At 40.7% G+C, this 15,546-nt stretch overlaps 3 protein-coding genes across 3 annotated transcripts; 1 reads left to right on the forward strand and 2 right to left on the reverse strand.

Moving 5' to 3' along the window:
- Nucleotides 1–4,141: 4,141 nt before the first annotated feature.
- LOC113141675 (frizzled-2) lies at nt 4,142–6,266 on the reverse strand. The gene has a single exon (XM_026326235.1). The coding sequence runs from the start codon at nt 6,093–6,095 to the stop codon at nt 4,458–4,460; it is 1,638 nt and encodes a 545-aa protein (XP_026182020.1). The 5' UTR covers nt 6,096–6,266; the 3' UTR covers nt 4,142–4,457.
- A 1,442-nt stretch (nt 6,267–7,708) lies between these two features.
- moto (minamoto) lies at nt 7,709–11,433 on the forward strand. Its single transcript, XM_026324420.1, has 7 exons — nt 7,709–7,765; nt 8,249–8,415; nt 8,614–8,720; nt 8,875–10,406; nt 10,694–10,828; nt 10,993–11,170; nt 11,252–11,433. The coding sequence occupies exons 1-7, from the start codon at nt 7,709–7,711 to the stop codon at nt 11,431–11,433; spliced, it is 2,358 nt and encodes a 785-aa protein (XP_026180205.1).
- A 1,164-nt stretch (nt 11,434–12,597) lies between these two features.
- Nucleotides 12,598–15,118, reverse strand: ccdc43 (coiled-coil domain containing 43). Its single transcript, XM_026325217.1, has 5 exons — nt 14,926–15,118; nt 14,410–14,503; nt 13,748–13,883; nt 13,511–13,566; nt 12,598–13,325 (listed from the first exon to the last, which is right to left on the reverse strand). Exons 1-5 carry the CDS (start codon nt 15,097–15,099, stop codon nt 13,138–13,140), a joined length of 648 nt encoding a protein of 215 aa, XP_026181002.1. The 5' UTR covers nt 15,100–15,118; the 3' UTR covers nt 12,598–13,137.
- Between the last annotated feature and the right edge of the window lie 428 nt (nt 15,119–15,546).

Below are 15,546 nucleotides of genomic sequence, written 5' to 3' on the forward strand. Positions count from 1 at the left end.
CTCAAAAAGAGCAGCTAAGAGGGCCTCCATTAAAACCGGGTTGGGGGGGCTACTCGACAGAGAGGAGCCAACTCAATAAGTCACCACCGCAGCCTGAGGCCTTATGGGGCCCATGGGAGAGTAAGAGACTGGAATAGAGTAGTATTACCTTGTTCTGTTTCTGGCAACACAGGTGCTCAGAGCGAGCCAATAAGGATGATTTTACTGCCTAATAAATTACCTGCAGGCTGTTGATTGACTTATCAATTAAAAGCTCAGTGATTTCATCCACAGCTGTTGAGTACTTGGTTTTTAGTCTATGTTGCAAAGGATCAAAACTCCCTTTGGGCCCATTACACCTACTTACAGCTCGCAAACTGAAACAGCATCTAACAACTCCAAATTATCTTTGGTATTTCAGAACAGTTTTATATAGGAGAAGAAAAAGTTGCTGTTTAAAAAAAAAAAGGTTCAGTAAAGCTGCCATCATATCGCTCGTCTATGCATACAAGATCAAATATTATTGAATGCATATATTCTGACAGCATAGTCTAGAGTCATTACAGGACATTTAAACACAATGAAACATGACACATCAAAGGGATGCTTTGGGCTATCAGGATATTCATATAGAAAGGATCTATCACTGCAGCTTCGCATATCAAATAATATTATACTTATGCATGAGTTTTTGATGAGATTACCCTGAAAATAACATTTTGCAGAATCTTTGCATCTGGTGCAAAATGTTCAACTTAATAAACATATCTCAAGTGCATCAAGTATTCAAAATTCAATAACTACATTCAACTGTGAAAAGTTTGAAAGCAATGGCATGAAACACCAGAACAGCTTAAATCACCAGTTACATTAGCCCTCATTGTATTATCACTTGCTGCTGGTGCTATCACTCCAAAGGTGTATGAGAGTGGCATGTTTATGTACACACAGCGGTGTCTGGATGCACATTAACTATTTCCTCTTCTCCACACACACTCCTCCCAATCAAGCCCATTATTATCGCAGGCGTACTGCAGGCTCCCAAAATATCTGTCTCTGCTCAGCAGCTGGAGAGGCTCTGAGGCACTCCCTCACTTTCAGTCCTGATACCATAAACACCCTCACGCTGAAGCAAAAGCTTGAAGAAAAAAAATAAAAAATAAAAAAATCGTAGAGTCAGGCTTTTCCAGTATATGCATGTATTTGTTTTCTTGTCAAAGTCAACACTGAGTGGTCTTTGAGCAATAAAAATACAGACCAATGGTCGTTCTCGAACAGCAGCAAACAGCCATGGTTTTGTTACGATGTTTAAACTAACCAGTGAAACGTTTTCAGGCATTTATGATAAATTCTTCAGTGAAAAAATGTGCCTCTGAATTAACCAAAAGTAAAGTACACAGAAGATAAATGGAGGAACGGGACACCTCTACATGCTGACTGTCAGGCCAGTATTTATGGCTCGAGGCCCTGAATCAGAGTCAGAAACTGAAATGCACATTTAAATTTCCAGCCTCCTGCCAACTTGCTACGCCCCATCCCACTCACAGTGGCCACCTCTGAAAGCAATGATAGGAAGAAAAAGTACATATTGCACTTCCTGCTGAGATTTAAAGGGAGTGCTAGATAGATAGATACAGTGTGTGCTCTGGAAAATCTCAGCTGCTCTCCTATGGTTAGGATAATGTATGACTGCGACTAATCCAGTGTTAGCCTTCAGAGCAGGAGTTCTTCTTGAGTTTGTGCCAAGATTTGATTAGAAACAGACTTACTATATGTCGGGGTAGGGTTTTCCCCCCTTTTATTCTTTCTTTGCTTCTCCCCATTTTTCATTTTTCCCAGCTCTTTGTCCATCTTTAAACCCCCTCACAGACCCTTCATAGACTGATTCCTATACAGTAAAAAGTTCATGGCAAATTGGCACAAACTTGAACAATGGAGGCACAGTAACAGTGAGAACACTTGTGCTTGTGACTAACGTGATCTTTTCTGACATGCCAAGGCCTTCCACCAATAAGAGCGACATCATATCATCATCTCGAAAAGCATTCTTCCTGTCTTACCCCCAATCCTTGGCTTGTCCCTTCTTGCCCTCAAGCAAGCACGAAACGGCTGCATGCAAGACTTAAGATCTGAGATCAACAGACTGCCGCTGAAAAACTGGGCACCGACATTAAAGAGAAAAGAATCTGTTCTGGATAGCAGCCAAACAGTCCTCTGAATGTTCAGAGAAGGTCCACCAGGCAAAGTCTATGTAAAACTACCCCACATAGGTCAAGGAACATACACATCATGATTTACCGAGAGAAAATTACTTTATAAAGAGTTTTTTCCCCCCATTTCTTGGCATGAGTTAAATGCAGAGCATCTGATTCCTGTTAGTTCTGATGTTGATCCAAAGTTTAAATGAGATAAAGTTTAAATATTCACAAAATCACAGTCACTTTTCATTTGGATTTTTCTTTTTCTTCTTTTCTGTGTTATTTTCCCTTGGAAAAAGACAAAAGCAAGCAAATAATACTCAATTTTCCATTATGCTCTCCAAATCCCTCCTCCCCTAAACCCTACAACAATCTTTCTCTCTTTACCACCAGCACCCCACCCACATGCTGCTTCTCTTCACTCTCTCACTCCTCATTCGTTTCGCTGCTTCAGTGCAAAACCAAACAAGCCAGCCATTAAGTTGAGTTAAGCGCAGGAAGTGGGCCTTCGGGCCAGGCAGCACTGTTTACAAGGAACTAGTCAGGTTTCAGCGGCGCTTTGAAGTGTGCAGCACACAGGAGACTGTCTGTCACTAGGCGAAGGCCCAGCGCCGCTTCACTGACTCACTCGCATTCCCCCTATTCATCTGTGTGGAGAGACGGAGGGAGGGTGGATGCAGATGGGGTGCAAGATGGCAGAATAAAAGAGGCACAGGTAGATTTATGATCTCCCCCCCAGAGTATTTGCTCCTATCTTTCATCACTCTTACTTGTATGTTATTACAACCCATCTTTATTTAACCCCGGATAAGAATAAAATAAAGACAAACATCAACTCGTCCGACAGGTCCATTAATAGAAAAGCTGTGCTACATGCTCATATTTAGAACTACACTGTAACTTATAGAGGTACTGCCATATTATGTCCCCTATAAACAGTAACAATGTGGATGTGCGTGCAACTCTCAAATGTCTGCTTCTAGCCCAGAGCTTCTGCTCTCAGGCAAGAGGATCAACTTTCTCCAACACACCCATCTACTTCATGGCATCAGCGCTAAGAAGATTCAATTTCAGCCATGCATGGCTTGGGGGATTCCAACTTGGCACAGAGCACAGTGGCTCCAGAGAAGTAACACTATGGCAAAGCTGAACACCCTTGTTTTCTCTTTCACCAAAGAGGCACGCACCAACATTTTCACACCTGTGTAACAGCTCAGACTTCTCCTGCCAGATGACTCCTGTTGATTTAACCGAGCCCACTCTGACAACAGGCGAAAAAGGCTTCTTGTTTTGTTTAGCACTTAAAGGCGATGGTAGTGTGCATGTGAGAAGAAGTCCTCCATCACACTTTTTTACAGGTTGGCACCAGTTTCTCAGACGTACAACACAAAAGTGTGATATATTTCAGAATATACAGACAGTGGGTTTTAAATGATTATCAGAAGAGGTATGTTTAAATTACAGTTTTTCCTTATTTCCCAGAGGACTCCTGTCTTGGTTAGGAAACTAATTTTCATTAAGATCTCCAATAATCCCTTCTACCGCTACCGGCCCATCAGGGGCCACAGATGTTCACGTGACACAATCCACACCCTCTTATGAAAGCAACATGATGTGACCTTTTAGGCTATCAAAGAAACTAACTTAAGCATTTGATGTAGAAATTTGATGGTATGATGAAAGAGGAGTGACAATGCATCATCAAACAGAGTGATATGTAGACATTCATTTAATTATTAAAAAAACATAACTTCTAAACAGCAGTAACACACAAGGAGCAGGTCTCGCTCTTAATAGATGACATGTTTACAGTTGTAGTAAAGCAGGTACACTGAAAAATAACTAAAAGGTATTTACTTTTGTTAAATACAAATATAGAATTTTTCATGTTTTTACAAATACTATTTACAATTGCATTTAATTACACATGAAATGATTAAAGAGAGAATAAACAGTTTTTTTTTTCCCTGCAGCCTGTGTTCTTTGCTCCTAGAGTTCATGGTGGCTGAAAAAGCCAGAGAGGGGGAGGAGAGCAATGCAGCACATGGCATCCAAAGCCATGCTTGTTATTTGTTCAGTCAGGTTCAGTCCTTGTTTATCCAGCTTGTCTTTTTGTCAAATCTTAACCCTCAGACTGGCTTGCATGTGTGAGTATAAAGCTCAGGAGAATACAAATGCTGCATGACATAATAACTATTCAGTGTGTTATTTTACCTGTTACATAGGAAACAGGTAATATTACACAAATTAGTCCCAGTAATAAATATTGCAGATGTCTCTTTACACAGTGGTCTCCCCATGTTTGCCATTTGTCAGTCTTGTGTAGAACTTGTGCCAGGAGTGTAGAGTCTTTCCAGACCAAATCCAGAAACCAGAGGTGATGCCCACTATCAGTGTCATCAGGTACTTGATCATGTAGACGGTGAAGTCTGGGGTCATGTGTGGCCATGTCTGCATAGGGCAGGGGATAGCCAGGCCCCTGCAGTTTTGGCTGACCCAGCTGCGCTCCCAGTGAGGGCGGAAGGCCTGCTCATAGAAGAAGCAGGCAATGACGATGGTGGCAGGGACGGTGTAAAGCACGCTGAACACGCCGATCCGCACCATCAGCCGCTCCAGCTTCTCTGTCTTGGTGCCATCGTGTTTCATGATGGTACGGATTCTGAACAGTGACACAAAGCCGGCCAACAAGAAAGATGTTCCGATGAAGAGATAAATGAAGAGAGGGGCCAGCACAAAACCCCGTAGAGGGTCCAGGTTGCTGAGACTGACAAAGCAGACGCCACTGAGCATATCACCTTCAATCTGCCCGATGGCCAGGATGCTGATGGTCTTGATGGCTGGCACAGCCCACGCTGCCAGGTGGAAATACTGAGAGTTGGCCTCAATTGCCTCGTGGCCCCACTTCATACCTGCTGCCAGGAACCAGGTGAGGGACAGAATGACCCACCAGATGGAGCTGGCCATGCTGAAGAAATACAGCATCATGAAGAGGATGGTGCAGCCCTCCTTTTTGGTGCCTTGGACGATGGTTTTATAGCCATCCGGATTAAAGCTGTCATTGCAGACCACCCTGTCACCCAGGAAGTAGCCAGCTATGTAGGCTATGGAGACCATAGTGTAGCAGCCAGACAGGAAGATGATGGGTCGCTCAGGGTATCTGAAACGCTGCATATCAACTAAATAAGTGGTTACTGTGAACAAAGTAGATGCACAACAAAGCACCGACCAGACCAGAATCCAGATGCGGGAGAAATAAATCTCTTTGTCGCTGAAAAACATGTAACCACCACTCCTTGATGGCTCACAGGGAGCTGCACAATCCGTCTCCTCTAAAAACTTATAATTCAAATACGGGGGCACTTTGAGAACAGAGGGGCACCGGAAAGGCCTGTCATGTGTAGAGACTACGGGGATGTCCTGGGTCCCCGGGACAGGCATGATGGGTGGGACGGTGACGGTGGAGGAGTCGTTCTGGCCCACACAGATTTGTCCGTCTCCCTGCACGGGGAAGTTCTCGCAGCGTAGTCGTTCCGGCCACTGAAAGCCAAACTTGTTCATGAGAGCCTCGCAGCCCTGCTTGGCTCTCTCACAGATCGACCTGCAGGGAGGAATTGCCTTCTCCAAAACCGTGCACACAGGCGCATACATGGAGCACAGGAAGAATTTCAACTCCGGCGAGCACTGTACCTTCACAAGGGGGTAAAACTGGTGCACCTCGAGTCCCGCATCCTCCTGGTTGTAATGGCCAACCAAATTGGGCATGATGGTTTGGTTATATGCTATGTCCGTGCACAGAGGTATTGAAATCGGCTGACAAAATCCATGCTCCGGTATCACTATTCCATTGTCCCCATGATACTGGGCTGATATCAGCAAAGGCAGCAGGACCGCAACAGTCCAGGTCTTACAAAAAGCCATCTTCCCAAGTTAAAACAACAATTTAGTCCAGATTAACTTGCTGTGACTTTGTTTAGTATGTTTCATCAGCTCGGCAAACACTTCATCGAGAAGAATAACTCACTAAAGGGAAAAGTTTGATTGTGAAGACCTGAACGCTGCTGTCTTTGTGCTTGGTCTCTGCTTTGAACACCGCTGGGTGACTTTTTTCTTTTCCAAAACTCCTATTCCCTCAGCCTGGTCAAAGCAGCAATAGTAATGCATATAACTTCCGGTTTTTGATTTCAAATTAAAATCCAAATTGTAAATTGGGATATTTGTAAAATATTATGCCAGAGTACCAATATGGCACACAGATTTAATAAAAAAAAAAATATTTAATACAAATGTTTTCATAAATAGTCGGACCGTTACTACACACTTAACGGGAGAGCTTTCCCATGGAAAGCCATATTCATGTAAAATTTGTTGAATTCGTCCATTTAGTCCATACTATCTGAACATGATATATTTTAGAAACAACACCACAATAATATGTAGTTATTAAAATAATAAGAGACTGGTCGTTGCCAGACTTCGGCAGTTTGGCAAAGTACATGCTTTTATTTTGAAAATAGTGTAGCCGGTATTCTGGTCGTCTTTTTCTTGGTTTTGTTGAATCGACAGCTGGATTGCGTGTCTCAGCCAAACTTTGAAGTTCCTCTTTGAACTATAGACAATGTCTATGGGAGAAGAAGGAGGACTTTTCCACCTAGGGCACTTTAAGAATCATCCATTATCCACTTAAGAGTTTCTCAATTAATCAATCAATCAGTCACTCAATCAATCAATCAATCAATCAATCAATCAATCAATCAATCAATCAATCAATCAATCAATCAGACAAACACAAAAAACATAATAAACGTAAAGTAATGTAGATTTCGTTTTCTGTGAAGTCCTTTCATAATTTACAGTAAAATAATCTACATCAGTTTTCATACATCTAAAATAATGTTCTGAGTATTACATACTTAAGGTTTTGTATTAGTTCAAGTGTGCTATGCCAACTGGACGTGATGGGCCTAAATCACGGTGTTGCTATGCGCACGATCTCCTGCTTGATGGTAATTGGACCAAAAAAAAAAAAAAAAAGAATCCTCAGGCTCAGCCAATGGGCGCTCAGGTCGCGTGCCCTGTAGCGAACTTTTGAGGGTGGAGGGGGGCACGAGAGCATCTGAAGATACTGCCCAAAGACGATTATTGAACCCCGAAAACACCAGTATCTATAGTTAGGTAAGACAAATGGGTAATTTCGTTCAGGTAGCTCGCTTTTTTTAGACAAGTTAGCCAAATTTAAGAGTCAGGTAAGGAGTTTTATAACGGACGAAAGTGTAGTCGAAATTAGCCAAGACATATTGGACAACTTGCTAGCTTAAGCCAGTAACGTTAACGGAAAAGTTAGCTTGGTGGTTCATTTGCTTTCTCTGAAATAACAGGTTGATATCGTTAGCTAATATCTCCCAAACTTATGCCATAGTTATTACACACACACACACACACACGTTTATAAACAACTAGTGGTATTGACTACTGTGTTTTATGTTTTTGCCAGACCCGTAATGGAATAAAGACTGTTCAGGTTCAAGGGCACAATGGCATTTGACGGGCATCACAGCACAAATTCACCTTTCCCCATATATCAGCGTCAGGTAAGCAATAATGTTAATTTGTGGGCCTTTACGCTAGTTATGATATTCTTAAATGGCATGACATATTTACAGCAACTCCATGTGCTAACTAGGAGTTTATGATGGGGAAATTGCAGAGTATCTAAAGGTCTTGAGAATTTGTCTGATTCGTCCATTAGGTACAAAGACTCTGAAATTAATTTACAAAAAACAAAAGAACACAGAACATTTTACTTTTCTACCATGGAGTAACTCCTGTGTCACACCTTGGGTTATAACACATTTTCTTGCAGTTGCAGTTATTTTGTTGTCAAAATAGATGCTGAATAATTATTTACTATGAACTAATCATTTCAGCTGTAATTTTGTGTTTTTAGTTCTGTCACTATTCTTAAATACATAGAAGCATCTTTGGCTGTAACAAGTCTTTTAAGAAAGCACAGCAGTAACATCTATTTTTTCAGGTGAGCTTCAGATCATTTGACATTTGTGTCTGTGTTTCAGGCTAGTGTAAATGTAGGTGGTGGAAACAATTTGGCATTGCCCTTCGTATCCATCCCCAGTGACTCACTTCAGGAACAGGATACAACAGCCTACGTGCCCTGGCCACACAATGCTCATGATGATCCCTATGAACTTACCAAATATGCCCAGAGCAGCATTAAAAGCAGGTATTTCATTTGAACTGTTAAGGATAACTGCGTGATTACTCACCTGTGCACTATCCTAAGTGTAGTTAAGAGTAAGTTGGAGGCACTTAAATATACCGGGTTCCTTATTGTGGCAGAATAATGTCAGCTATACTGTTAATTAATGTTTTAAAAGAAAGTCATGTGCAATTCTGAAGTTATATTTTTTTTATTTTTAAGGAAGCCCACTGATAATAATGATTGTGATGGGGAGACTGATCTACAGGGTCTAGTTTCAAATATTTTGGATGAAGCAGATTCACAGGAGAGCTACTACAGTGAAGGGTGTGTCAAGATTTAAGGTTTTTACATTCTTGTGATGAGTGTATATTACAGTATGTGATATATAATTTATAGCTTTGATAACATAGAATTGAACACCCATATATATGTGACAGATTTATGTAGTATCGGTTTTATACACACAAACATTAACTAAAGACCCAAATTCTTTCAGGATCCTACCTACATATAATACTATCTGGTCTCCAAAGACACTGAGAGAAGAAATGCTACAGTATTTTCAATCAGAGGCTAAAACCCAACATAACCCTACCTTTCCTCCAAACTGTCTGTCCCACGAGGCTTTCACTAAAGCACAGGCACAGTCAGTGTTTAAAGACGTTGAAGAGTTTTGTCAACAGCCCAATGGCGTTGCTACCAATCAACAGTGGCTTTTTAATTTCCCTAACAGAGATAGGGACAGCTACACCCTGCATTCCCCGAAACTGCCACCAGGTCTACCAGTGCCCAACAAAGGAAACACATATCTGTCACAGATGCAACAAAGCAAATATGACATGTCAGCTGATAAAGACAGAGGAAATACTCAGCTTATCAATAATTTCCCTGACCCCAATAAAGTCTTTGGACCTCAAAGCGACATGAACAGCCCCTGCGTTGATTCTTTGTATGAAGACCACTACATCCAGAGCAGCACAAAGCCAATTAGTCACGAGCAGTATGGGCCTCAAGACATTAATCAACTGGTCAGTAGTTTTCAGTCGTTCATGGCTGGTGAGCATGATAGCTTTTGCCGTGGAGATTTTCCAAGTATGCACAAGCAGACATTGGGCATGCACTGTGACGACAGCATGGTTGAACAATGGAAAAGCACCAGTCCTGCATTGTCAACACAATATACTATTACAAGGCAGACCCCAAAACAACCAATGGCAGAATTTGGGATAGTGCAGAGGGACAGAAATGGAGGACTGAGGAAAGAAACATTTAAATGTGATGCCCTTCAAGATCTACCTGGTTTTAACCCACAAAAGACTGAGTTTTTCCAGCAACCAAAGGCATTCTCTGCACCTTTAAACCTCCCAAAACAGTACCAAAACAAGACAGCCATGCACAGAGACAACATTAATATGGGCATAAATCAGTATTCAAAACATCACATCCAACAGGGCCAGATACTCAACAAGATCAAGCCACAGATGCAGAAAGAAAAGATGATGCACATATCTGGTTTTCTGGGAGAAGGGTTCCCTACAAGACCATTAACCAACAATTGCATGAGAGACACAGATAAGAAACAGGCTCTTTCACAAAACCCATACTTTGACCTCCAGGGAAACATGCAGGCCCAGAGATTTGATGGAGAAAATAACATGCTCAATGCAGATAATACACAGCAGTTCATGTCTCTCATGTATCCTGTAAGTGACCCCAGAAGGCACTCAAGCATTCCCATCAACTCTAACGTTAGCTCTAGAGCCACACTGCACTATGGAGGTGGTGTACCTGGCATGGACAAGGGTGATATGATGTCAGGCGACGAGTCTGCGGTTTTTAACTCTTGTGTCAGTGACTTGATGACCCACAGAGGAGAGGGCACTTATCATGGCATTGCCCCAACCATCACAACTTCAGTGCTGATAAATCAAGCAGGACCTGCGATCCAGCTTTACTTCTTTCTGGACGAATGTTATGAGCAGTGGAGGTGTTTGGAGAAGGAGCGCAAGAAGGTATGTTTTCAAAATGTGATTTTTCTTTTTGGTCTAATTAGGATGAGTGATATCACAGATAAGATAGAAGATGCAATCTAATCACTGCAATAGATACAAGTCTTTATTTCATTTACAGTATTATCACCACATTTATGTTCAGCTGAAAACCTCAAATTATACATGTATTTTATTTTTATTTACATTGGACTGTTCAGTTAAATTTTAAAAATATAAAAGACTGAAAGCAACATGTTTTGTCACTTCAGTGTAAGTGTTGTCAAGTTTTCACTAATGTTCTGTTTTAGATAGAGGTCATTCTTACCAAGACGTTTTTTGGGAAACGAACTGCAGCAGTGGCTAACACTAACCTACCCAAAACTCCCCCAAATCCCACACGAGTCGACCATCTCATTGTTAAACTGATCAAAGAACAAGCAAAGGTGAGACTCTTGAATTAATTGCGTCCATACTGCCACCTATAGGTGAAGTTTGAGCTGCAAATGATACCCCTCTTACAGTGCAGTCCTCTTGCATTAGTTTTCCTTAGTAGGAAATCCATTTATAGGATTGACGTTGATGTAATGGTTGATGATGTTTATTGCAGGTGTCAAGTCTTCTGGATAGGATGGAGTGTCTTTGCAATGTTCCTCTCCATATGAGCATCCACACAGCACTGAACAGGCATTATCTGGCTATTTGCATCACCCAGTCAAGACGCAAAAAAGAGATTGCCAATATGTCTAAGCCCCAGCAGCAGAGGGCTCATTTCACAGAGGACAGAGGTAACTCATATTTCATTGCGGGGTCTTGCATTGATTCTCCCTCTACAATGCTGCAGGTCCTAACTTGCTACTGTTTCATAGACACCCTGCTGCTGGTCGCACTGAAGGACCTAGCTGCTACTACGAGGAAGCTCCGCACAGCCCTGTGGTGCGCTCTCCAGATGATACTACCAAAACCTGTCAAGAGGCAGGACCACTATGTTGAGGTCACACACAGGGAGACGTGCTCGTCGCCATATGAGGGATACTCTTTTAAGTTATAAATTTAGCAGGTGCCAAACATGAGCTCAACTTGTAGATTAAATTAAATCCATGCCAGAATGCCCTGATGATAAATTCCCAAAAGGCAACCACGCTATGCATAAACAAGTGTTATTATAGTATTACTCATCTGCAAGTCTAGAGTGACATTTTACCTGCAACACAGAGATCACTGCAGAATATAAGATGAACAGTTTGGAGTTTCACGATGGCTGCATTTGGCACCATGGAACTTCAGTTGGCCAGCCTTAATATAGGAATTGCATGAAATGTAATTTAACCTGCTGCATCTTAACTTCATTTCAATTAATTAGTGTCAGTTCCAAATTAATGTCAATCTTGCTTCATCACTGTTGTATTTAAAGACACTATTTATGTGTAAGATTTCTGTTATTTCTTCAGTGTTTTACCTATTTATTGTAATGTAGTGGGATCTCACTTCAGGGCATTCACAAGCAATAATTGAATCATAAGGGCAGTAGTTTACAATGAACATGCTAAACATTAAAAATGAAATTTTACAATTTCTGCAGCTTCGGTTAATCTTATGTAACCTTAATATGCTTTAATCAGAAAAAAGTTCTATTTATCTGTTCTGTGTTTTACATGCAAATGTATTAATCACATATTCAAAAAGGAACTTTACAAACACCATTCCTATCAGTGATACGTAACACACATAACATATGCAACCCACAAATTAGAAAAATAAATCTAGATGCAGTTTAGTCTTTGGACATTTGTTCTCTGAGTAGTTTAAAATGAACATGCTAAATTATAAAAATGTTTTCTAACAAGTTTTTCTTCTGTTAACACTGTAAACTGAAAACTTTTATTTATGTGCACTATTGTCAAAAGTTTGAACTGTAACAGATACTGAGAAGTCCATCCTTTTTAATTTATATGTATTAATTTAAATGTATTAATCACCAGATTACTTTCAAATGAAAAAATTATCAGTGAAATGTGAGCTGTTGTCTGCTAGAGACCAATGCTTCTATCCATTGCCCAGCCATACTGTGTTTTGTATCGGCATTCCTTCGACTATGCTTTGTGAATATGAGCAGTGTTGTTCCATTCACTGTAATTTTTAAATGTTCATGTTGAGTTTTTTGCCTTGGTTGTTGTTCTGGAAACTGACAGTTTTTAAAATAAAGCATCCCAAGTTGCTGAAAAATGTTTATTAATTTTAAAATTTCTAAACATTCAAATCTTGGTACATGATATTTGAGGTATAATTTAGCAAGTGCTGCTTTGTTCTTATTCTTGGGCAGTATGCATAGAACAGTGAAACTAAAACCTAACGCACTGAAATGAAAGCAATAACGTTGGATGTGAATGTGAGGTGTATACTTGAATCATTTCAGAGTTAGCGAGGTCAAAGCTTAATACAAAGCATGTTTCTCACTGGACAAGACATTGATACAGAATTAGTGTAAATAAGCAAAGTTTTTTTGATGACAACATGAGACTATCATCACAGAAATTTTTGGGGAACATCTTTAAAAAAAGGTCAGAATGTGCACTCACCCAGAACATTGACCTTTAGATGTATTAAAGAGCAGCAGACAGTAATGAACAAGGAGGGTCATGTTGACATACTGAAAGTTTCAATGAGGTTGAGTTAAAAAGAGGCAACAATTGTTTATTTCCATTTTTTATCTTGTAGCAAAACCTCTTCACATACAGTGTCCTTTATGTGGGTTCTATCTTTTCCGTTCACCTTTCTGTGTACGCTTCTTTTCCTTCTCCTTTCTGTCTTGTTTGGCTAGTTTGTCCTTCTCTCGCTGCATCTTGTCCAGTTCTTTCTTCTTTTGAGCGTCTTCCCGAGCCTGATCCCGCTTCTGCTTTTGTCTCATCAGCACCTCCTCCACGTTGGTGTTCTTAAACAGAGCTGACACCTTCAGTAAAGGAAAGCGGAACCAAAAGCATCATAATCACCTACTACTACTATGGAGGTATAAATTATTAGAACAGTGTATCGTCAGGGTTTTGCATTGATTCATACTATAATAAGCAACACTGAAGCTCAAGTCATTTCAAACAGCTTATTATCATAAAGAGCTGTAGAAAGGATACATTTCTCATTCCCTGCTGGGTTAATGCAACTTGCTGGCTCCTCTTCTTCAGCTTCAGTACTTTTGTCAAGGAATCAGCAGATTAAACATTTCAAAAACAAACACAGACTGGACAGAACAACATAAAATGTTTGCTCTCTTCTCATAAACGTGTTCATGGATAGTCTCACCGCATGGTCAAAGAAACGCTGGTAATTTATGTGAAATAGGTACGTCTGTAGAACCCAATAAAGGATATTCCTCCTCGTCTGTTATGTTAGCGTATTGAGCAAGGAGGGCTTCTTTCCTTTTCTTCGACTCCTCGGACACCTCCTTCTGTTTTACCACTATCTGAGCTTGTTTTTCTATCATACTTGCGATGGCCTGGACCTCAGCTACAGAGAAGGACAGAACACGGCCAAAGTGTAAATAAACCATGATAACATTTAGTATCTTTACATGCAGTGAAAGTATTTGGCCATTAAAAGTGCAGAAGGAGCCATGGAGGCACCCATCTAAGCTGAGTACACACATCCTTATGGTTATGTACACAATAAACAATCTCTATCCAGTAATGACACTGACAAAACAAACTCGGTGGAATTTACTTTTCAGCATAAACACTTCCGCAGAACGCACAAACACACAAACACACAAACACACACACACACACACACACACACAAATACATCTGCAGGATAGGAACTGTGTTTGCTTAGTTTAGTTTGTTTTTGTCTTTGTGCACTCTGCACCAAACTCAGAGTAAAACAAATTAACCTCTGTATGTACTGATGGGCCTGCTGACGTTTGGACCACACTGTTGCAAGTTTAATATAAATATGCTGCTGTTACTACAATATTTAATGCTTACTGAGAATGTCAGATAAGAGGAATGTGGGTGAAGCAAAATTAAATAACTACCATCATCAGCGTCTCTTCTGGCGTCTGCTCTGCTGCAGCACGTTGTCCACTGCCTGATGATCTGTCTGCAGACCTCTTCCACTGTGTCCTCGCCCTGCACACACAGGACAGTACAACAGGACAAATAATACATTACTTTTACACTCTTAGTACATCATGGTACTGCGATCCCATATGTGATTTGTCCACCAGAGGCTGAGAGGGTAAACAAGCACAATTTAGTTCACACATTGTGGCCACTTGTTGTAAACACCTTAGTTAAACTATTCCAAACATGCAGACGCACCAAAATGATGAATGACTGATTTCAGATCAGTGTTTCTGAGCCGACTGAGTCAAAATACCTTTAGTGACTATTGGCCATTGACTGTTGAATCATACTAATGGTCAAGACCTTAAATAACTACGATTTCCAGATTTCTGAATGGAGCTTGTCGGCCTGTGGTGTCTGTGTGTTGGCTCCATACATGACAGGTGACAAGACAGACAGCAACACATGCCGCTTTGATTATTCACCAGAAACGCGGATAAAATCCCTTGAAGAGCATCTTCTTTCTCCTCGTCGCTCTCCTCTTCTTGCAGGACCCCTAAAATATACGCCCCGTACACCTCCCGGTCCACCTCAAACGAGTCCAGCCGATCATTGAGCCAGCTTTCAAACCCCCCTGTGTCGGTCACGGGCGCAGCCATCTTAGCCCTTTGAGGTCTTTCGGTGGCTCATGGCTGTCCTTTGTCATTGCCTGTTAAAAAATACACGTGTTTGGTATTTCGGCGTTTTTCATGCTAACAAGTTCACCGTGCAGAGCAGGTAACTGGAAAAATATTTTTATTTGTTTTGTAATAAACTAATATACAAATATAACAGCTTATAAATTGAGCAGACTACTTTAAAGTATCGGTAGCTGTCAAAAACAAAAATATTTTTTTATTCTGCATTTCTTCCAAAATTCATGCATAATAATAACAATTAAATTTTAGTATTAGAAACACTACTACAACTGCTACTAATAATAATAGTAGCCTATTAGCAATAATACTGTGACTAAAGAGCTTACACAGGTATATATCTGATGTCGTCTAAATATTTACCACATACACCTACTGGACCAAGATGTTATTTATTTACTGGACAAGCAA

Source organism: Mastacembelus armatus, chromosome 8 (assembly GCF_900324485.2).
Source record: "Mastacembelus armatus chromosome 8, fMasArm1.2, whole genome shotgun sequence".
Taxonomy (NCBI): domain Eukaryota; kingdom Metazoa; phylum Chordata; class Actinopteri; order Synbranchiformes; family Mastacembelidae; genus Mastacembelus; species Mastacembelus armatus.